The sequence below is a fragment of the Sceloporus occidentalis genome, unplaced genomic scaffold (assembly GCF_023333645.1).
Source record: "Sceloporus occidentalis isolate IW3139 unplaced genomic scaffold, rSceOcc1.0.p SCAF_3, whole genome shotgun sequence".
In the NCBI taxonomy this organism is placed as follows: domain Eukaryota; kingdom Metazoa; phylum Chordata; class Lepidosauria; order Squamata; family Phrynosomatidae; genus Sceloporus; species Sceloporus occidentalis.
Window position 1 is genome coordinate 161,771,246 of NW_028316983.1, and position 16,809 is coordinate 161,788,054.

Here is a 16,809-nt window from a genome sequence, read left to right on the forward strand (position 1 = left end):
ACTAATGATTCATTCATGGATGCATAAGAAACGCGAGTGCAAAATTATATGGTAATGTCACAATAATGGTGTAATTGCGTGACTGTGCTAAAATATTGAGCGCTATAGCACTACTGTTGCATTAGTTTTCATTACCACAATTATTGCTGAATTGGCCTTGGTGTGATAATCTCCTTCTTAGAAATGTGTGTTTTTTCATCCCATGATTCCTCATTCATTCATCAAAATAGTGGGGCAGCAGCACTATGGATGTGTTCAAAACACTGGCAAACATGGTCTCCAGGGTCCTGTCTGCACTGGCTATGGGCAACCCGAGTATCCTGACCTAGGACTGCCTCAACCATCCCCCATCGCAAAGGCCTTCAATTCTAATACTGGGTGGCTGGTAACATATATGCATCCCACTGACCACCTGATACATCTGGCCACATTTGTGGTCACTTCACTCTGAGGTCAGAATGAGGTGCCCGGCCTCAATCATATAGCTGGGTGCCTCATTCTAACCTCAGAAGAAGTTATTGGTGATAGCGGCAGACATGCCAGGCAGCTCAACAGTGGGATTTGCTTTGGACTTTGCTCTCAGTGAATCTCTTATTGACTGAGATCTGCTTTTCTGAGGGTTTTCAACTCCAACATAAGGCAAAGCCATCTGAATTTGGCTTTTATTGCCACAAGAATTTGGCTCCTACACCTACGTTTATCTCCAGGTGTGGTAGTATAAGAACTTCTTAAGAGACTCACTGTATTCTGCCAACACTGGACAGATACAGACCCAGTTCTCAAAAAAGGGTGCTTTGTTGCTGCCAATGAAGAAAAACATTTTATTGCATTTTTTTTCTGCTTTACAGCCATGAAGGGCCCTTTCTGCCTCACCTCTTCCTCAAGAGCATCTTAAGCAAACACTTCAAGCAAGCTGAAGACATGTGGGCCAAGATCCTGTATATGTCCATAGTTCCATATCCACATTAACCTGCCCCCCTAAATAAAGCCATTTCAAGACTCTCAGAGAGCAAGGAACCAGTGGTAAGGTGTGCAGCTGTTATCCTACAGCTGGACTCACTCTGAGAAGCACCACCAGTGATTTCCCAGAATCCTTGGGATGCATCACGTCCATTTAAAAGAAACTAGCTGGAAGCATCCCCACTCATCCCCTCAATTTCAAAAAACATGGAAATGATTATAGGGGAGCAGGCTGCATGGCTTACAAGATGGGTTTGGGGATTGGCGTTTGGTTATTGAGTAGGGCAGACCAGAATTCTGAAGCATACAATGGCCAAAAAAAAGTGAGTTATGATGGTGTATGTCCAAATTATGCCATTGTAACTTATTAACATGATGGCAGACTGCCAGGATCTGGCACATTCTGTCACAAGACTGTTGCTGTAGTTATAATATATATCATGTTTAATGTTTTAAATATAAAACATTATATAGATTTATTGGGAAATGATGAGAGTGATGGGAGGTATAGTAGTAATAGACATAATTGGTGTTGGCTCAAAGGAATGCTGTGGCCTGACACAGGAATGTGCAGATGTGTGGAGGCCAGTAGTGTGGACTGGGCTGGGTGAAGGAAGGGGGGCATGGAAAAAAGGGTGATATGTTTTAATTAGTAAATGAATTAAGATGAAGCCCATGAAATTTTGGAGTGGGTCATTGCGTAATTTTATGCCAGTGTTGGTGGATGATGACACTTCTGTCTGCAGATGTCTTCCTGCGAACATATATGTGTTTCTGAACTAAAGTTTTACTGTTTCCAACACAGAAGACTTATTTACTGAACTCTGGGGACAAAGGCAGAAGACGAGGTCTTATTTTTCTTGATTCTTGAAATTAATTAAATAGCTATTTCTTTAGTACTTTAAATAAATATAAATGCTCCAAACAAAACACACCCTCTTCCTTTCCATCTCATCATTGCATCTTCATCCACAATAGTACATGAAACAGCAGTTGAAGACATAGCACAAGCCAGCTACTTGAACCATGTTATATTTTCCCCCCTCCACCAAGTGAGTAACCAAAGAAAAAAATAGTGTTAGGGTTACATTGTAAAAGGACTATAAGAATCTGTTATCCCTTACAATTATAACATAATGCATTTACAAGTTTGTTACTAAGGAAAGAAGTTTTGTACAAGTGACCTGTTTACTTGTAGCTAGTTACTCCCAAGCTCTTCCTGGCACATTCCTTGATTTCTTTTTGGCAGGAGGCAAAGACATTTACAATTTTTCCATGTCTTTTAAGAGCATTTAGACACTTTCTGTACCTGCTTGCCCAGGAATGAGCCCAAATGAACTCAGTGGGACTTAATAAACATACCTGTATATGATTACATTGCAAATCAGTTTTTTAAAACCACAAATGATTCTGTGCTGGTTTTTGTATTGTTGTTACTTTTGCTGCTCCCTCTAGCCCATATGAACATTTTAAAACTTGTTTTTATTTTCCTCTTATGTAAACTGCCATGGGAACTTGGCTGAAAGGTTAGCCACAAATGCTTAAAATAAAATACCATATATATTTGTGTATAAGTCAAGAAATCTTAGTCAAAAATCGACTCACAAAATCCTGGTTGACTTATCCATAAGTCAATGTAAAGGTGAGAGAAAGATGAGAAACACATCATTCAGTCACTCCTTGCACAGGAGTGCAGGTGCCACTTGGAGAGTTGGAGGGGCTTTTTGTGAATAAGCCCAGATGCGGGATTGGGGATGAACCAGAAAATTCACTCTGGCTTAATGTGAGTTAACAAACCAAGATAATTAGCTTGTTACTGACATTAAGCAAGCCCACACATCCTAGTTCAGATGTAATGTGGAACTCTCACTTAATGAAAGCCAGAAACTCTAGACCAAAAGCTAGTACACCAGGGAGAAGGGAATGGTTATACAATCAGGGCCAACCCAAGACACTGACTGAGGCATAGAAGATAACATCCTCTCCCAGTCCTGACACAAAAGCTAACTAGGCAGCTGGGTTTATGCAACACAGATCTTGGTGGGACATCCTTTATCATACATGGAGGAAGCAGGCTAGCTTAGAGGATACAGAAGGAGAAGCATGGCACACAGCTCTGTCTTCCATGCTGGCAGCTCCCAGTGTATGCCACCAAAGTCATATGCCCCATTCTACCTAGTAAGGTTAGGGATAACCCTGCATGCAGGCACCACCACATTCACCCACAGCTTTGTAAACCATGGTTTATGAATCTGAGGAAGAATGTCCAAGGTTAAAAGGTATAGGTAAAGCTTTCCTTTTACAAAATTGCATAGTCATGTAGGGGCAGTGCTCATCTCCATTACTAAGCCAAGAGAGCCAGCGTTGTCAAAGACAATCCCATAGTCATGTGGCCACCATAACTGTACGGATGCTGTTACCTTCTGAAGTGGTACCTATTTATCTCCATGCACTTTTACATGCTTTCAAACTGGTAGGTTGGCAGAAGACGCTGGGGCTAGTAATGGGAGCTCACTCCATCAATTGGCATTTGGGTTTTGAACGGGTGATTTGCCAACCTTGTGGTCATCAAGAGTCAACATCTCAACCTCTGAGCCACCGCATCATGCATGCCCAAACTTGGGCCTAAATCCAACTGCTAGTCTCAACAATGGTAGAGCCATTAGATCAGTAGGATTGTGGGCTGAGATCATACATTGCATTCATAACTGCATAAAAGTAGGTACAAATACATCAAGGAATCAGCCTCTGGAATCTAACTTAAACTCAAGGGAGCCACTCCATGCAACAGAAATCAGAAGCACAGGCAAGTGGGGGGCTAGCCTCCTTCCACACCTGAGATGTGGTCCATTGAGACCTCCTGCCCCCAAGCTGCACTGCAAAGAGCAGAAGCATGCACTTATTGTGTTGCAGCTCAAGGATGGCAAGTGCTAGTCATGTCATTCTGAAGTGCCCCACTCCCCCTCACAGACCTCCATCACACAGAGTGACTCCCTCAGGTTTAAGGTGAGTTGTGGAAGGTATTTATGATTGTCACAATAGTGCCATGATTTGTGTGCCTCCACATCATTTCTGACTTACGGCCATCCTCTGAGGCTGAGAGAGTGTGACTTGCTCATAAAGACTCAGGTCTTTATGCTCGAGTGGGGATTTGAATTCTGGTATTCAGAGTCATAGTCCACTATACCATGCTGGCCCTTTCCTGACTATGTACCATAGGTGAAAATGGAACAGGTATGAATCTGTATCTCTAGGTTACAAATCCATAACTGCAATGCAGAATGCCCTCTGAGGTAGCTCAAGACTTAATGTAAATGCTGTTGATTCCATTGATTTCCTCTAATTGGAAACCAGCAATTGTATTCAAGCCATTTCCATTACTATTTGCTAGAAATCCTTGCCCTTTCCCCCCTCTGCATGTGTGCCTAGACTGCAGATTCCTTTAGGGGGGAGGGTTGCCTTGCCCTATTTTTGGTACCCTTCTGCTGGCTCTTGAAGTTTCTCTCCTTCATCAGGCATTTGGTTTTACCAAATCCCTGATGTTTTAAACAATTTGTTGTCTAACTCAGTCTGTCAACTCCTTTTTTATTGCTGTCTTGGTAGAATGTGTATTCCTTATTGGATTGCCAGTTTTGACTGCATCCCTATCCATATCTTTGGTTACAGCTGCAAGTCTGCAGAAAAGATAGGATACAAATCAGGCATGAGCAATGCGGTGCAGCCTGCAAATTCCATGCAACCACCCAAGGCCCCCAGTGGTTAAAAATGTTCCAAAATGTCCCAGAATTATTTCTGTAGGGAGTTGAGGAAATTTCTACACATTTTGACCCCACTCGACAGCTGAATATACTGTCTGAATTTAAAACAGCATTAAAAACCAATCTCTTCTGGCAGATATATCCTGATCATTTTTAAACTTTGAAATGTAAATGTTGAATTTTAGACGTGGATTGTTATAATATGTGTACAGTTTATTTGTCCATTTAAATTGATGTTTGTTTTAACAAGTGTTTTAATTTATGTTGTTTGTTAATTGTTGTTGTTCCCTGCCTTGATCCATAGGGAGAGGTGAATCATCATAATCGTTACCATTATCATTATCATCATGATCATCATCATCTGGGATTCCACCAGAGGTCAAAACAAATGTTTGCAAAAAAAAATTCAAAATCTTCCCCCCCACTAAAAAAAATCCCTTCAAAATGCTTCCGGGGGGCAGGAAGGCCCCGAAACATGTTGAAAGTGTCCTCTAAAGGAAGTTTGTATACATTGGGGGGCAAAGAATTTGATTTTTGTTTTGTTGGAACAGGTACAGTGGGGGTGTGACCTTCCAAGGTTTTCTGGGAGGTGGCTAATGCAACCCCTAGTCTTCCACAGTTGCCCATCCTGGGTATAAATAAAGGAGGAAAAGGAGGACGAGGTGGATGGGTCCACCAACAACATCTAGATCTGCCCTAAAGAGTACCAGCAAGTTGTAGCAAATTCTAGCAATGCATCTATTTCATTTTCATTGCTGTGTAATAATTCACAACATCTATTTTTTTTAAAGGGGAGAGGAGGGGAAGGAAAAATTGAGCATGTGACCAGGGGAGTCTGTGAGCTGCCTGATGTTGCCGTGTTAACTCCTTCCTAGAAAAAGGTCACTGAACAAATCAGGAGTGCATCCAGCTCAGCATCCCAAATGATCCAACTCTCCATGATATTCCCCATCTCCATGGCAGCAGATTCTCATCGACATCCCGCCCCCACTGGTTCTTCCCGCCGGGACCATCTGCTTACCTCATTCCCTTGTATACATGCCAGCAACCAATTTACACAACAACCCTGGCAACACTGTTGATAATTTATGTCAGGAAATCCCTACGGGGTTTTCTATCAGGATGATGGCAGTGCATGCAGCAATTGTCTCCCCAGCCCCACAAACTGCATCCTCAGTTCCATCAGTGGCCAAAAAATATGCAAAATTCCAAAGTATGAGAGATGCACTATTTAAATGGTTTAAACATACATAGAACTGGAGAAAGTGGGATAATGATTAAGGTCATTGCCTCAAATCAGCCTTTCCACATCCTGGCACCCTCCAGATCCAGCATTCTCCCACCTTCCCCACTGATATTCAACTGGGGATGAATATGCCACATCTGGACAGTGACAGTTTGAGGAGAGACTGCCTAGTCCCTTAAAGAACATTGAAGGGATAGTTCAGGGAAGAGAATGGCAGATGAGTAGAGATCATCATCCTGTGCTTTTGGGAAATAGTTGCATAGGCTCCTTTCAATACACTGAAACTGTGAAATCATTCTAGATGACTCAGGAATGGCCTCTTCTGATTTGACTAAATCTGTGCTGTTTGCAATGTATTGACACCAATGGGAGAGTTCTCCAAGCACAATTAGGATACAGCAAAAGAGCACTGGGGTGTAGCTATGGCAGGGAAAAGGAAAACAGGGCATCACTCTTCCAAATAAGAATTCCACCCCAATTAAATTTTCCTTCAGTCCCCAAATTTCTAGCATAGCAGAGACACTCAAAATCACTCACAGCTAGAACACTTATATTTGCTGTCTTTGCAATTTCCTTGGTAACTTTGCCTGCTTTGAATGCCTAAACTGTATCTAAATGCTCAAAATACTGGAACTTTGGGGACTGAAGGAACATTTAATTTAGGAGCCAGATTTCTTATCTGTTAGGGCAATGGCATCGCATCTCCCCCTCCCCAGCAGATACACCCTGAGAAGAGAAATTTTCCTCAGAAGCACACTGTAAAATGTTCCCTCTATGTTTTGTGTGATCCTGATAATTGCAAACACACAATATCTAATGTTATTTGAGTGGCATTTAAAAAACAACAACAATACTTGAATATGAAATGCAAGGTGTCATTTCTAGTTTGGCCCTTACATTTGGGTGTGACAAAGCCCAAGCTCAGATATAAACACATGCTTGCTTTCGGGCAGGTCACTGTAAACATCAGTTTTAAACCTGTGAAATGGGAATAACTATGATCTGCCTCATCAGCTGTTGTGAGGTTGAACTGAATATGGTAGAGTAATCAATAAATAAAAACAAATAAAACAGATGATGGGTTCATATGGGCACAGGTTCACTAATAAACAAATGGGAGCCAAGAAAAGTATATGATAATATTCCAGTGAAATCAAGGCATTTTCTTCTTTTTTAAAGTGGGGTTTCTACAGAAATAAGAACTCATAGTGAAGTGATGAGTGTGGTAATGCAAATCTCAAATGACACCTTCTGTAGCTCTTACTTTCTCCAGATGGAGGATATGGCCTCCCACTAACAATTCCTGGTTCAAATATGCCATGAATGTCTTTTTAGAATTGTTGGGGTAAGAATTAGGAACCTTCTGTTCAGTGTGCTGTCAGTAATGTGTCCTGTAACATCTTCATGGAAATAAAAAATGCTCAGGCTTTGTAAAGAATGCTCAGACTACATCCGTCCATGCTGGGCATTGGGCTCTTTTGGGTAGAAATCATTTCCTAACAGGGCTGGTGACTTTGCTGTGCAACTTCCTGCTCATGCATGTTACTCAGCTGAACTCCTTGTCTGATAGACTGCATTAGGGACTGCTCCCAAGCCAATATGCATGTGTTTCCTTTCATTAATGCAGTTGTGGCAAGAATGGGGGCTCATGTGATAAGCTCCTTTGTTTCAGCTCTGAGCCCACCTGTGATAGGCACCTACACATTCAGCTGCAGCAGTCAGTAATGAGTTTGAACAGGTGAACTGTCAGGAAAGTCCTGTGGTTTTTCTTCCTGAGCCAGAACAACAATGCTGCCCCATTCCCAATGCCAGATCATGGCACAAGAGTAGCTGGGCACAATGGTGATGAGTTCACCATTAAGCAGTATAGAAATGTAAATGCTATTGCTAAATGCTATTTCTAATATGAAGGCATGGCTGGGGAAGTGCCATTGTACCTACCAGCCACACATTCAGTCTTCTCTGTGTTCTGCCAAAAGTTTAAATTGGGTTGGGAAATATTATTGAGCCAAATTAAAACATGAGAAGAGTCTAAGAGGAATGTATGCATTCAAGCCATGAGTTAGGCCAGATGGAATTCTTACCCATTTAGACTTTTACCCACCAAATATACCAAGCAATCCTCAAGTGTGTGCATGCCAACACAGGAATAAGCCTCAGTACAACAGTTTCCTGAGTTGCAAAGCAAATCTCAGTTCCATGCAACTACTCCCTGGCTTTAAATGGCCTCTCATCTACAACAGGTATAACAGAAACAGCTTGCATCCTAATCAAGGAACCACTACAGGCTGAAGGCTCCCTACCCTAGTGTGACAAACCTCTTCTTCACTAAACCTCTTTTACCTCAGTGGGCAGCCCTAGAGGATATTGTACACCCACAGCTGTCCCAATATGTAAACTTTCAGACTACTTTTATTTATAATCTATGGGTTTACTTTGTTAGTCGTGTGGAAAATAATTCCAGGTTTACACAAGCTTGAATAAAAGAACAATAAAATTTTATTTAAATGTTGGTTGTCAGTGTTGCATTTGTTATAAGATTATGTTCACTTGTTCATGTTACACTTTGTTTCAACTTTGTTTCAACTTTATAAACAACAAGTATTCTCTTTTAGGACCCTCACGCTATCTTTATGTGCTGTGGTCTTTCCAACCTTATTTCTATATTAGCCCTCAGGCTCTCTATCCCCAAAACTCCCTCACTCTGAGCTTGGTCTTAAAGCTCAGTCCTTTCCTTCTGAACTTTTTAGTCCTCACAGTCCCTCACTTCTGGATTCTCACAAAACCAGACCTTCACTGTTTGAACCAAAACCCTATCAAACTCTCCCTCTCAGCAACAGCCCTATTTATCTTCTCCAGCCTTCTCTTTGACTGGCACCAGCTCTCTTCATATTAGTTGTTGCTAGAAAGGTCCATCTCTGCCAGCTCTCCACACCTAGATCCGGGCAGAGCAACTGTATGTGCAAGGACTTTATCTTGCAAACCTTGTCAGTCACACCTACAGATATTCCATGTACTGTACACTTTGTACATTGGGGGCCACTGACAGTTCTGCCCCCCACCATTGACATGCTCATATTTTCCAGTACATCATACGATCAGGACTAAGCATTCATGCTCATACTCACGTCCTCCTCAGAATCATCAGTTTCTTTTTCCTTGCAACAGATTGGCTAAGATTTGTATGTACAGTCTCCCCTCTGTTTTCATGGACTTGAGATCCGCAGTTTTGATTATTCAGGGAAGGGCAACCTCCATTAAAGTTAATGGTGCCTGTGCCTGTGGTGGGAACGTACGTCCATTCAAGCCTATGGGGCTTCAATATATGTGAATATCCAAATTTATGAGGGGGGGGGGTCCAGAATGGATCGCCCGTGAATTTGGAGGGAAGACTGTATTCAGAAACTCACATAATATACTAACAGGGTTGCCCTTTTGGATACTAGCACAGAGTTAAAGTGTTTCATTGATTTCTTTCTTCGTAGCCCCCCCTCCCCAAAGTAGTAGTTTTTTAAAAACTGGTTTGATTTATCGTGAATATTGGTTGGTGCTAATAATGCTAATAATTAAGATATTGGATTACTGCCATCTGTAAAATAATAATAGAAGATATTTTTGTACATCTCTTGACAGCTACAAAGTTTAAGTAACAATTGTCAGAATCAATTTGTTTGTATTATTAGTACAAATTGAGTCTCCCTTATCTGAAATTCAAAAGTCTGGAATATTCCAGAATCCAAAATTGTCCAAATGGGTAGCTGAGATAGTAACACCTTTGCCTTCTGATGGTTCTATGAATACAAACTTTGTTTCATGTAATTTCAAAATTACTTTCAATATATATATGGTATAAACAAAAAAAATGAATTTCGTGTTTAGACTTTGTCCTATCTCCAAGATAGTTCATTATGTATATGCAAATATTCCAATATCCCCCCACCCACCCCCCCAAAAAAAATCAAAATCCAAAACATTTCTGGTCCCAAGCATTTTGGTTAAGGAAGGCAAGTTACAGACTGCCCAAAACAGGCGGCCTCGTGCTGCTGCCGGTTGCTGCGTCCAGGAACTGCAGCAGCCAAACCGCGCGGTTCCCAGACGCAGTGGAGAAGAAGCGCCAAAATAGCGCTTCTTCTTGCACCCCGGATGGGACGCCGCGAGGCACTACTCACACACTCGCGGCGTCACATCCAGGGTGCAACGTGCGGACGCTATACGTCCGATACGTCAACATGGTGGCCCCTGTCTATATAGGGCACCACCATTTCCTATGTGCAGAGGGTTGGGGCATGAAGAAGTCACGCCCCTTCCTAACTCTAGTACGCGCTCTGCGCGTACTATATGCCCGTCTGTAATGGGACGAAGATTCAACATACATTATTCTTATTCTTATTACAATACCATCATAGATTGTCATAGATTGTAAGCATCCCTGATGACTTACAATATGAAATATGACAAATGGAGAATAATACAATGATTGACTTGTGGATGAATTTAGACCCTGCCTTTCTCCTGCCGTGGGACCCAGGAAGACAGGGATGTAGCTGGGAGGGGAGGATACGAGTGCACTGTCCCCCAAATAAGAATTCTAGCCCTTCTCAAATGTTTGTTCAGTCTCCAGATTTCTAGCATTGTGTTAACTTTGGTTGACTTTTAGAAATACAGGTTAGGTGTCCAAAAAAGGGGGATAAGCAAGTTACTAAGGGAATGTAAACACAGCAAACATAAGATTTCTAGGTGTGAACAATTTTCAATGTCTCAGTCTCTGCAATGCTAGAAATTTGAGGACTGGAAGAAATTTTAATTGGATGAAGAATTCTTACTGGAGGGTGAGGCCATCATTCCCACAACCTATAGCAACACCCATGGTACAAAGAGAAGGAAATGTAGCCATAAGCAGTGGAAGACTATGTGATTGTTTCAGCTGGACATGCTTAGACCTAGATCCAAAAGAGCATGGGAACATCCCATGTGTGTCATGGCCTATTCCATCAGTGAGTAATTTTCTGCTGAGGAAGAGTGAAAGTCAGAGCCAAGCCAAGACACTTTGTTGCTCAAAGCAATGAGCCAGGTGTCATGCGCACGCGCGCGCACACACACACACACACACACACACACACACACAGTCCTGCCACAGGAAGAAGCGAATTAACCTATCAGTTCAACACCTCAGTTCAACTGATGTGTTAAAAACATATTTAGGGAGTGCAAAACAGCTCTATCAAATAGAATGGCCAGAGAATGAATGGCTGGGCCACTGCTATTGCTGTTCCTAGCATTTGCCACCTGAAACTGTTGCCTCATTTGATTTCTAAGCTTATCTCATTAACAAATAAGCTGGCTTACCTCTTCCAGCTTGAATTCAGGATGCGGGATGCTCCCGAATGTTATCATATCTAAATTGCAGCTGATCTAGCCTAGATGCTGCCACCCAGATGCATCCCGGGCCAAAGCTTCGCTCAGCCAGCACTTTTTCAGTCGGGAGCTTCCAACTTCAAAAACTGGCCAGCTGAGAGAGACTTTGACCAGGGATGCATCCAGGCAGTGGCATCTTGGCTAGATCAGTGGCGATTTAGATATGATAACATTCGGGGGCATCCTAGATCTGAATTCAAGCCGGAAAGAAGCAAGCCAGCTTATTTGTTAATGTAATAAGCTCTTTCATGTTAGAGCCATCCAGGAAGAAGCAAAACAAAACAAAAACCATACTTCATGGAGCATTTATCCCTGCACACTTGGGAACACCTCCTGCATACTCCACCTTGCTGCAGCTTCCTAGGATCAAACAAGTGGTGCATTTTAATAATAAATTCATACCTTCCACCTGTCCCAGTTTGGCAGGTACAGTCCACATTAAGCTTTGGCCTTCCCTTGTTTTTAGCTCCTTTTAAAATACCCCTATTTTAACTACTTTCCACCTTTCTCCCCAACTTCCTTGAACTGCTGCAAACAGAGTTCAATGTGCCAAAGTAGCTTGCACCTCATTAACTGAGAAAGGGTGAGAAGAGCGGTGGGAAAAGAATCTTGCCTTTCTCAGTAGGCTCAGGCTAAAGCAAACTGCTACAGCATCTCTTGGCTTGTGTGCTCTTCCTCACTAACAACTTCTGCCATTTTGAACCACACATGTCCTGGTTTCCATCTCTGAAATGTTGGAGACTATATAAGCTTGCTTAAAAGTGGCCATTTTTATTTTGAAGGAAAAGAAGCCATAAGCTCCGGTCTGATTTAGAAGATTTTTTTAACAATCAGAGACCGACAGCTGCTTTTTCATCAAAGAAAGTGTAAATATAAAAGCATGAATAGCATCCTCTGTAGTTTGGTCTTCAGACTAGATGGAACATTGCATGGGAAATCCTTTGACCTACAAGAATACCCTTGTAGGGTATGCCATCCTCTCCTATCTTGCTTAACAGCTAAAGACACTGCACTGCTCAAGACAAAGGAGAAAATGGTTTCCCAGACTCTAGGTCACTGTCTGTCCCTAGGTCATTTCCCTGTCCCTAGGTCATCTGTACTGACACTTTAATGTTACTCAAAAGTTAGAAGGGAGAAACTAACAAAGCACTAAGATATGGTATGTCAAGTAAATTCTATATATCCCAAAGAAAAGTAACCACCAGTTAAACATGAATTTAATAAATATGATACTAAATTATATTTTGCAATGATACCATAAGTTTAGTTCCTTATAACTTTTGTATTGTTTGTGATACCCAGCATCAATAATGTGACAGTGTTCTCTTCTCTGCCTGATGGGAAAGAGCTACTTGTGGCAGTGTAGAACAGACCTTGCTTTCAACAAAAGGAAATGGTGGGTTGGGGTGGGGGAATTAAGAAGGAATGGCTGAGAAACTGCCAGTGCTACCACCAAGCACCTGCCACCTGAGTCGATTGCCTCCTTCTGACTAGGGTTGTGTCTGTATTGCAGAAACAGTGCACTGTTTTAACTGCCATGGCTCCTTGGTTTGGAATCCTGGGGTTTGTAGTTTGCTGTGTCACCAGAGCTCTTTGACAGAGGAGGATAAATATCCCACAATACTACAAATCCCAGAATCCCAAAGCATTGCGCCATAGCAGTTAAAGTAGTGTCAAATTGCATTATTTCTGCAGTGCGGATGCAGCCTAAGACTACAGACTTCAGGTTTCTACAAAAACAAATAATAATAATAATAATAATAATAATAATAATAATACTGGGAACTATGTTGAAAATCCAGGCTACTTCATGAACCCATTTATCTTGTGCAATTCAGGGAATGGATAACTTTTTAAAGACTTTTGTTTGAAGAGATTCTCTGGGTATCCACGTTACACTGAGGACCTTTATTTTGTGTTCCCTTACTATCAGTCAAATTGGGTGAGCAATTACAACCTTTTACCCTGTAGCCAACCCTATAATATTGGGAGACACATGCAACATCATGTAAAGTGTCATGTAAATCTGTTGCTCCAGATTTCTGATCAGAGGTTGATATGTACATTAATAAAATCTCAAAATGCAGTCCGTGGCATCAGATAACCAGCACCCAATGTGACTCTAAGTCTAAATGATCTACATGAATCCAGTGGGATTGCAAGATTATAATTCTCTATGTGTACTGGCATACCCTCTTCACCTTTTGTTCTGTTCAACCAAAGAGAGAAAAGAGGAATTGCCTACAACCACCAAATTAAGACATGATGGATAAAGGCCAGGATTTCAACATAGATTAGATCCCTTCTGCACAGATGACTCTTAAACCCAGGTTCGTGTGTGTGTTTTAATTCTGAGTTCATATTTTAAGAAATAGTCTGGAATATATATTCTCTAAACCTCAAAGTTTTGCATCATGTCTGATCTAGATAGGTGCCTGGAGATCTCACAAGTGTGTTTATCGTAGTTAAATGATGTGACTCGTCATACCTTCCAGCTTAAATCCCCTTGGCACCACACCAATCGTCTCCATGGTAGGAACCTCTTCTTCTTCTTCATTGGAGACATTAGGTGGGAGTGCTCTTCGCCCACTCAGAACCACTTTCTTCTTCTCTCTCTCTGCAGCTGTTGGTTCAGTCATTGCTGCTGTCTATCTCTCTGATATCCTCTTAAAAGGAAGAAAGTGGGGAAGGGGAAATGTTGGTGAGTCAGCACTGTTCTAAAGCTGCTGTGCTACAAAGATAGGATTTTATTTTGTAGTCATAGAAAAGATACAGGAAAACCAAATGCATAAGACTTAGCCTGTCAGAATATTTATTCCCTAGGTTCTGCTGATGGTGGCTGCATGACAAAATATAGCTGGAAAGAAGATCAAGAATTTTTAAACTAAAGAAACTTCTGAGTAACTAAGCAATTCCAAACTTTTTTTTCAAACCGCATGCTAACACATTTGGGTCGGGGAGACGCTTGAGCGACATGTTTTAAGAACTGAACAATATACAACATACAGATCTCTGCATTATTTTTTTAGAAAAAGAAAATTTTGTTATTTCACATACAACAACTGATTAACAAAAGAGATCTCCCTGGATGACTGGGTCAAAAACAGGGGTGGAGAAGGCTTTCTGGAAATGCCTCTAAAACCTATGACAGCCTGCTTGCAAAATGCCTCATATTAAATCACTCCAGCTTGCATTTCAAACTCCCAGTCAAGCAACTGTGCAAAACATGGACAAATTATTGGACTAGCATTAAGCATTCAATCTGCAAGAAAAGAGATACCTTGTGCTAATAAAGGCAGTTCCCTCTGTTTTCTCCTCAGTTTCCCAAATACAGCAAACTCGCAAAAGAGATGCTTCAGCAATTGCTATATATGGTCTCTCTCCTTCCCACCCACCCTCCACCCTCTTTTTCCTCCTCCTCCCTTCCACGCCTGCAACAGGACAGCTTCTTTCCTCAGACACCAAAAACTTCAGTGGAGACTTGTTTTACTCTGCCTTTCTAGTTCATCCTGCTTTAACACAAAGAAAACTGTTCATGGGAGCTGGTGGGAAAATGTTTGGTTCTTGTTCCAAGAGGCAAATGAGTACCAAACCTCAGAGGTGTGCCTGGGGAGAAAAAAATATAGCACAGCTGGGCTCAGACAAAAGTGGGAGTGAGGACTTTGTGAGCCATTAAAATAGTCTCGATGTCCTTGTTGGATGATGCATCATATATGTCCTAGGACAATCCCAGAACATGGACCTGCAAGTACTAAAAGCATCTCAGCGTAATTGAAAGCTCAAAATAGCTGGTGCTGAGTCCAGTATAAATGTCTTTATCACCTCAAGGTAGTTTGGAGAGAGGCTGGAAAATTAATCATCAATATGCTTAAAAATCTCATTCAATTACATTTACATGAAAAATGGGACTTTTTTGCTTTCAGTTACCAAAAGCCCTATCAGAATGAAAATGAAAAATCACATCCATGATTTCACTTCCTATGCCATCTTCGTTTTGAGGTTTGGAGAGAAGGAACTACTGCATAATTTTTTGGAAACTTCATTCCTCACCTACCTCATCAACACCCTTCCTTTCCCTTTCCATCATCTTATCACCTCACATACTTTCTTTCTTTAGGTTACTAATTCTCATACAGATTCCAGAAAAAGTCCCAGTGTTAAGCATTTCAACATTAAGTTACCTGGAACAGATGAGGAATTTCTCCATACTGTGTCTAGGAGAGGAGAGATTGTTTAGGTGCAAAGACTGCTATAACTCAAGGTGCCCTGTGACCTGCAACTTGTAATTCCTCCATTCCAAGGATTTTTTTTCCCCCAAACAGTGGATAATAATTTTGCAAGAATCCAGGTGGCTTTGGTCAAATAGTCAGTTGGATAACATATATTTTAATTAGTTAAATCTTTAATTAACAAATAACTTAATTGATAACTTAACTCTGGAGAATCATATTGCTGAAATTCCAAATCTAATTGCTTTGGTTTAAAAATACAGTTTCTTCTTTTTGTTTGCAAATTTCCATCTTAATTCATTTTAATTACAGTGTGTCCTTGATATCTACTGGTAATTTGTTTCAGGACCCCCCATAGATACCATTATCCATGGATGTGCAAGTCTCATTATATAAAACAAAACAAACAAGCTTCATTTATATACCGCTTCATACTGCCTAAGCAGTGTCCAAGTGGTTTACAACTGTAAGCTAATTTCCCCCCAACAACCAGGGTACGCATTTTAGCGATCTCGGAAGGATGCAAGCCTGAGTCAAGCTTGAGCCCTTTTGCTGGTCTTGAACTCACAACCTTGTGGTTTTGAGTGAGCGGCTGCAGTACAACCATTTAACCACTGCACCACCACAGCTCCTACCACCAGGGCTTCTGGTGGTATACAATGTTCTGGTAAAATGGTGTCCCTTATATAAAATGGCAAAATCTATAGGACAGGGATCAGCAACTATAGCGGGTCTGAATTCCAGTTCCTTCATTTGGGACCAACATGGGCCACACCATACTGCGTCTATCATGCCACCAAAATTCAGATGCAAACCAGAAAAACTGTGATAAAACAAGGAGGAAGGTCATGTTGTAGAAAGTTTTTCATGGCCGGCTCCAAAATATACTTTAAAGGAGAATTGCTGAAATTTGGTCACATGATTTTGGGGATAGGATGAGTCACAAGATGACTTTGTGGTCCACATGAAACTATGTCTTTTCTACCTCTGCTGCAGGGAAACCTGAATTACTCAACACAGAATGATAAATTGGGTCAGCAACACAGCAGAAGTCATTAGCAGTCTGCTTTCCTCTAAAGATATGTTACAATTACATGTCTCATTTTTTGGCTCACTGATTCCACCACAAAACTGTTTTCTTATTCTTATAATAGATCCTTAATGAGATGAATTCGGTCCTTATGGGCCCAAAGCATGTTGT

General features: G+C 41.3%; 1 protein-coding gene across 1 annotated transcript in view; it reads right to left on the reverse strand.

The window, feature by feature from the left end:
• F13A1 (coagulation factor XIII A chain) overlaps nt 1–14,725 on the reverse strand; it is a 110,136-nt gene extending 95,411 nt beyond the window's left edge. Inside the window, exons 1-2 of the mRNA XM_089516681.1 lie at nt 14,660–14,725; nt 13,868–14,045 (exon numbers count right to left, since the gene is read on the reverse strand). Coding sequence (XP_089372807.1) covers nt 13,868–14,018 — 151 coding nt within the window. The 5' untranslated portion in view covers nt 14,019–14,045; nt 14,660–14,725. The remainder of the gene's footprint in view (nt 1–13,867; nt 14,046–14,659) is intronic.
• Nucleotides 14,726–16,809: the final 2,084 nt, after the last annotated feature.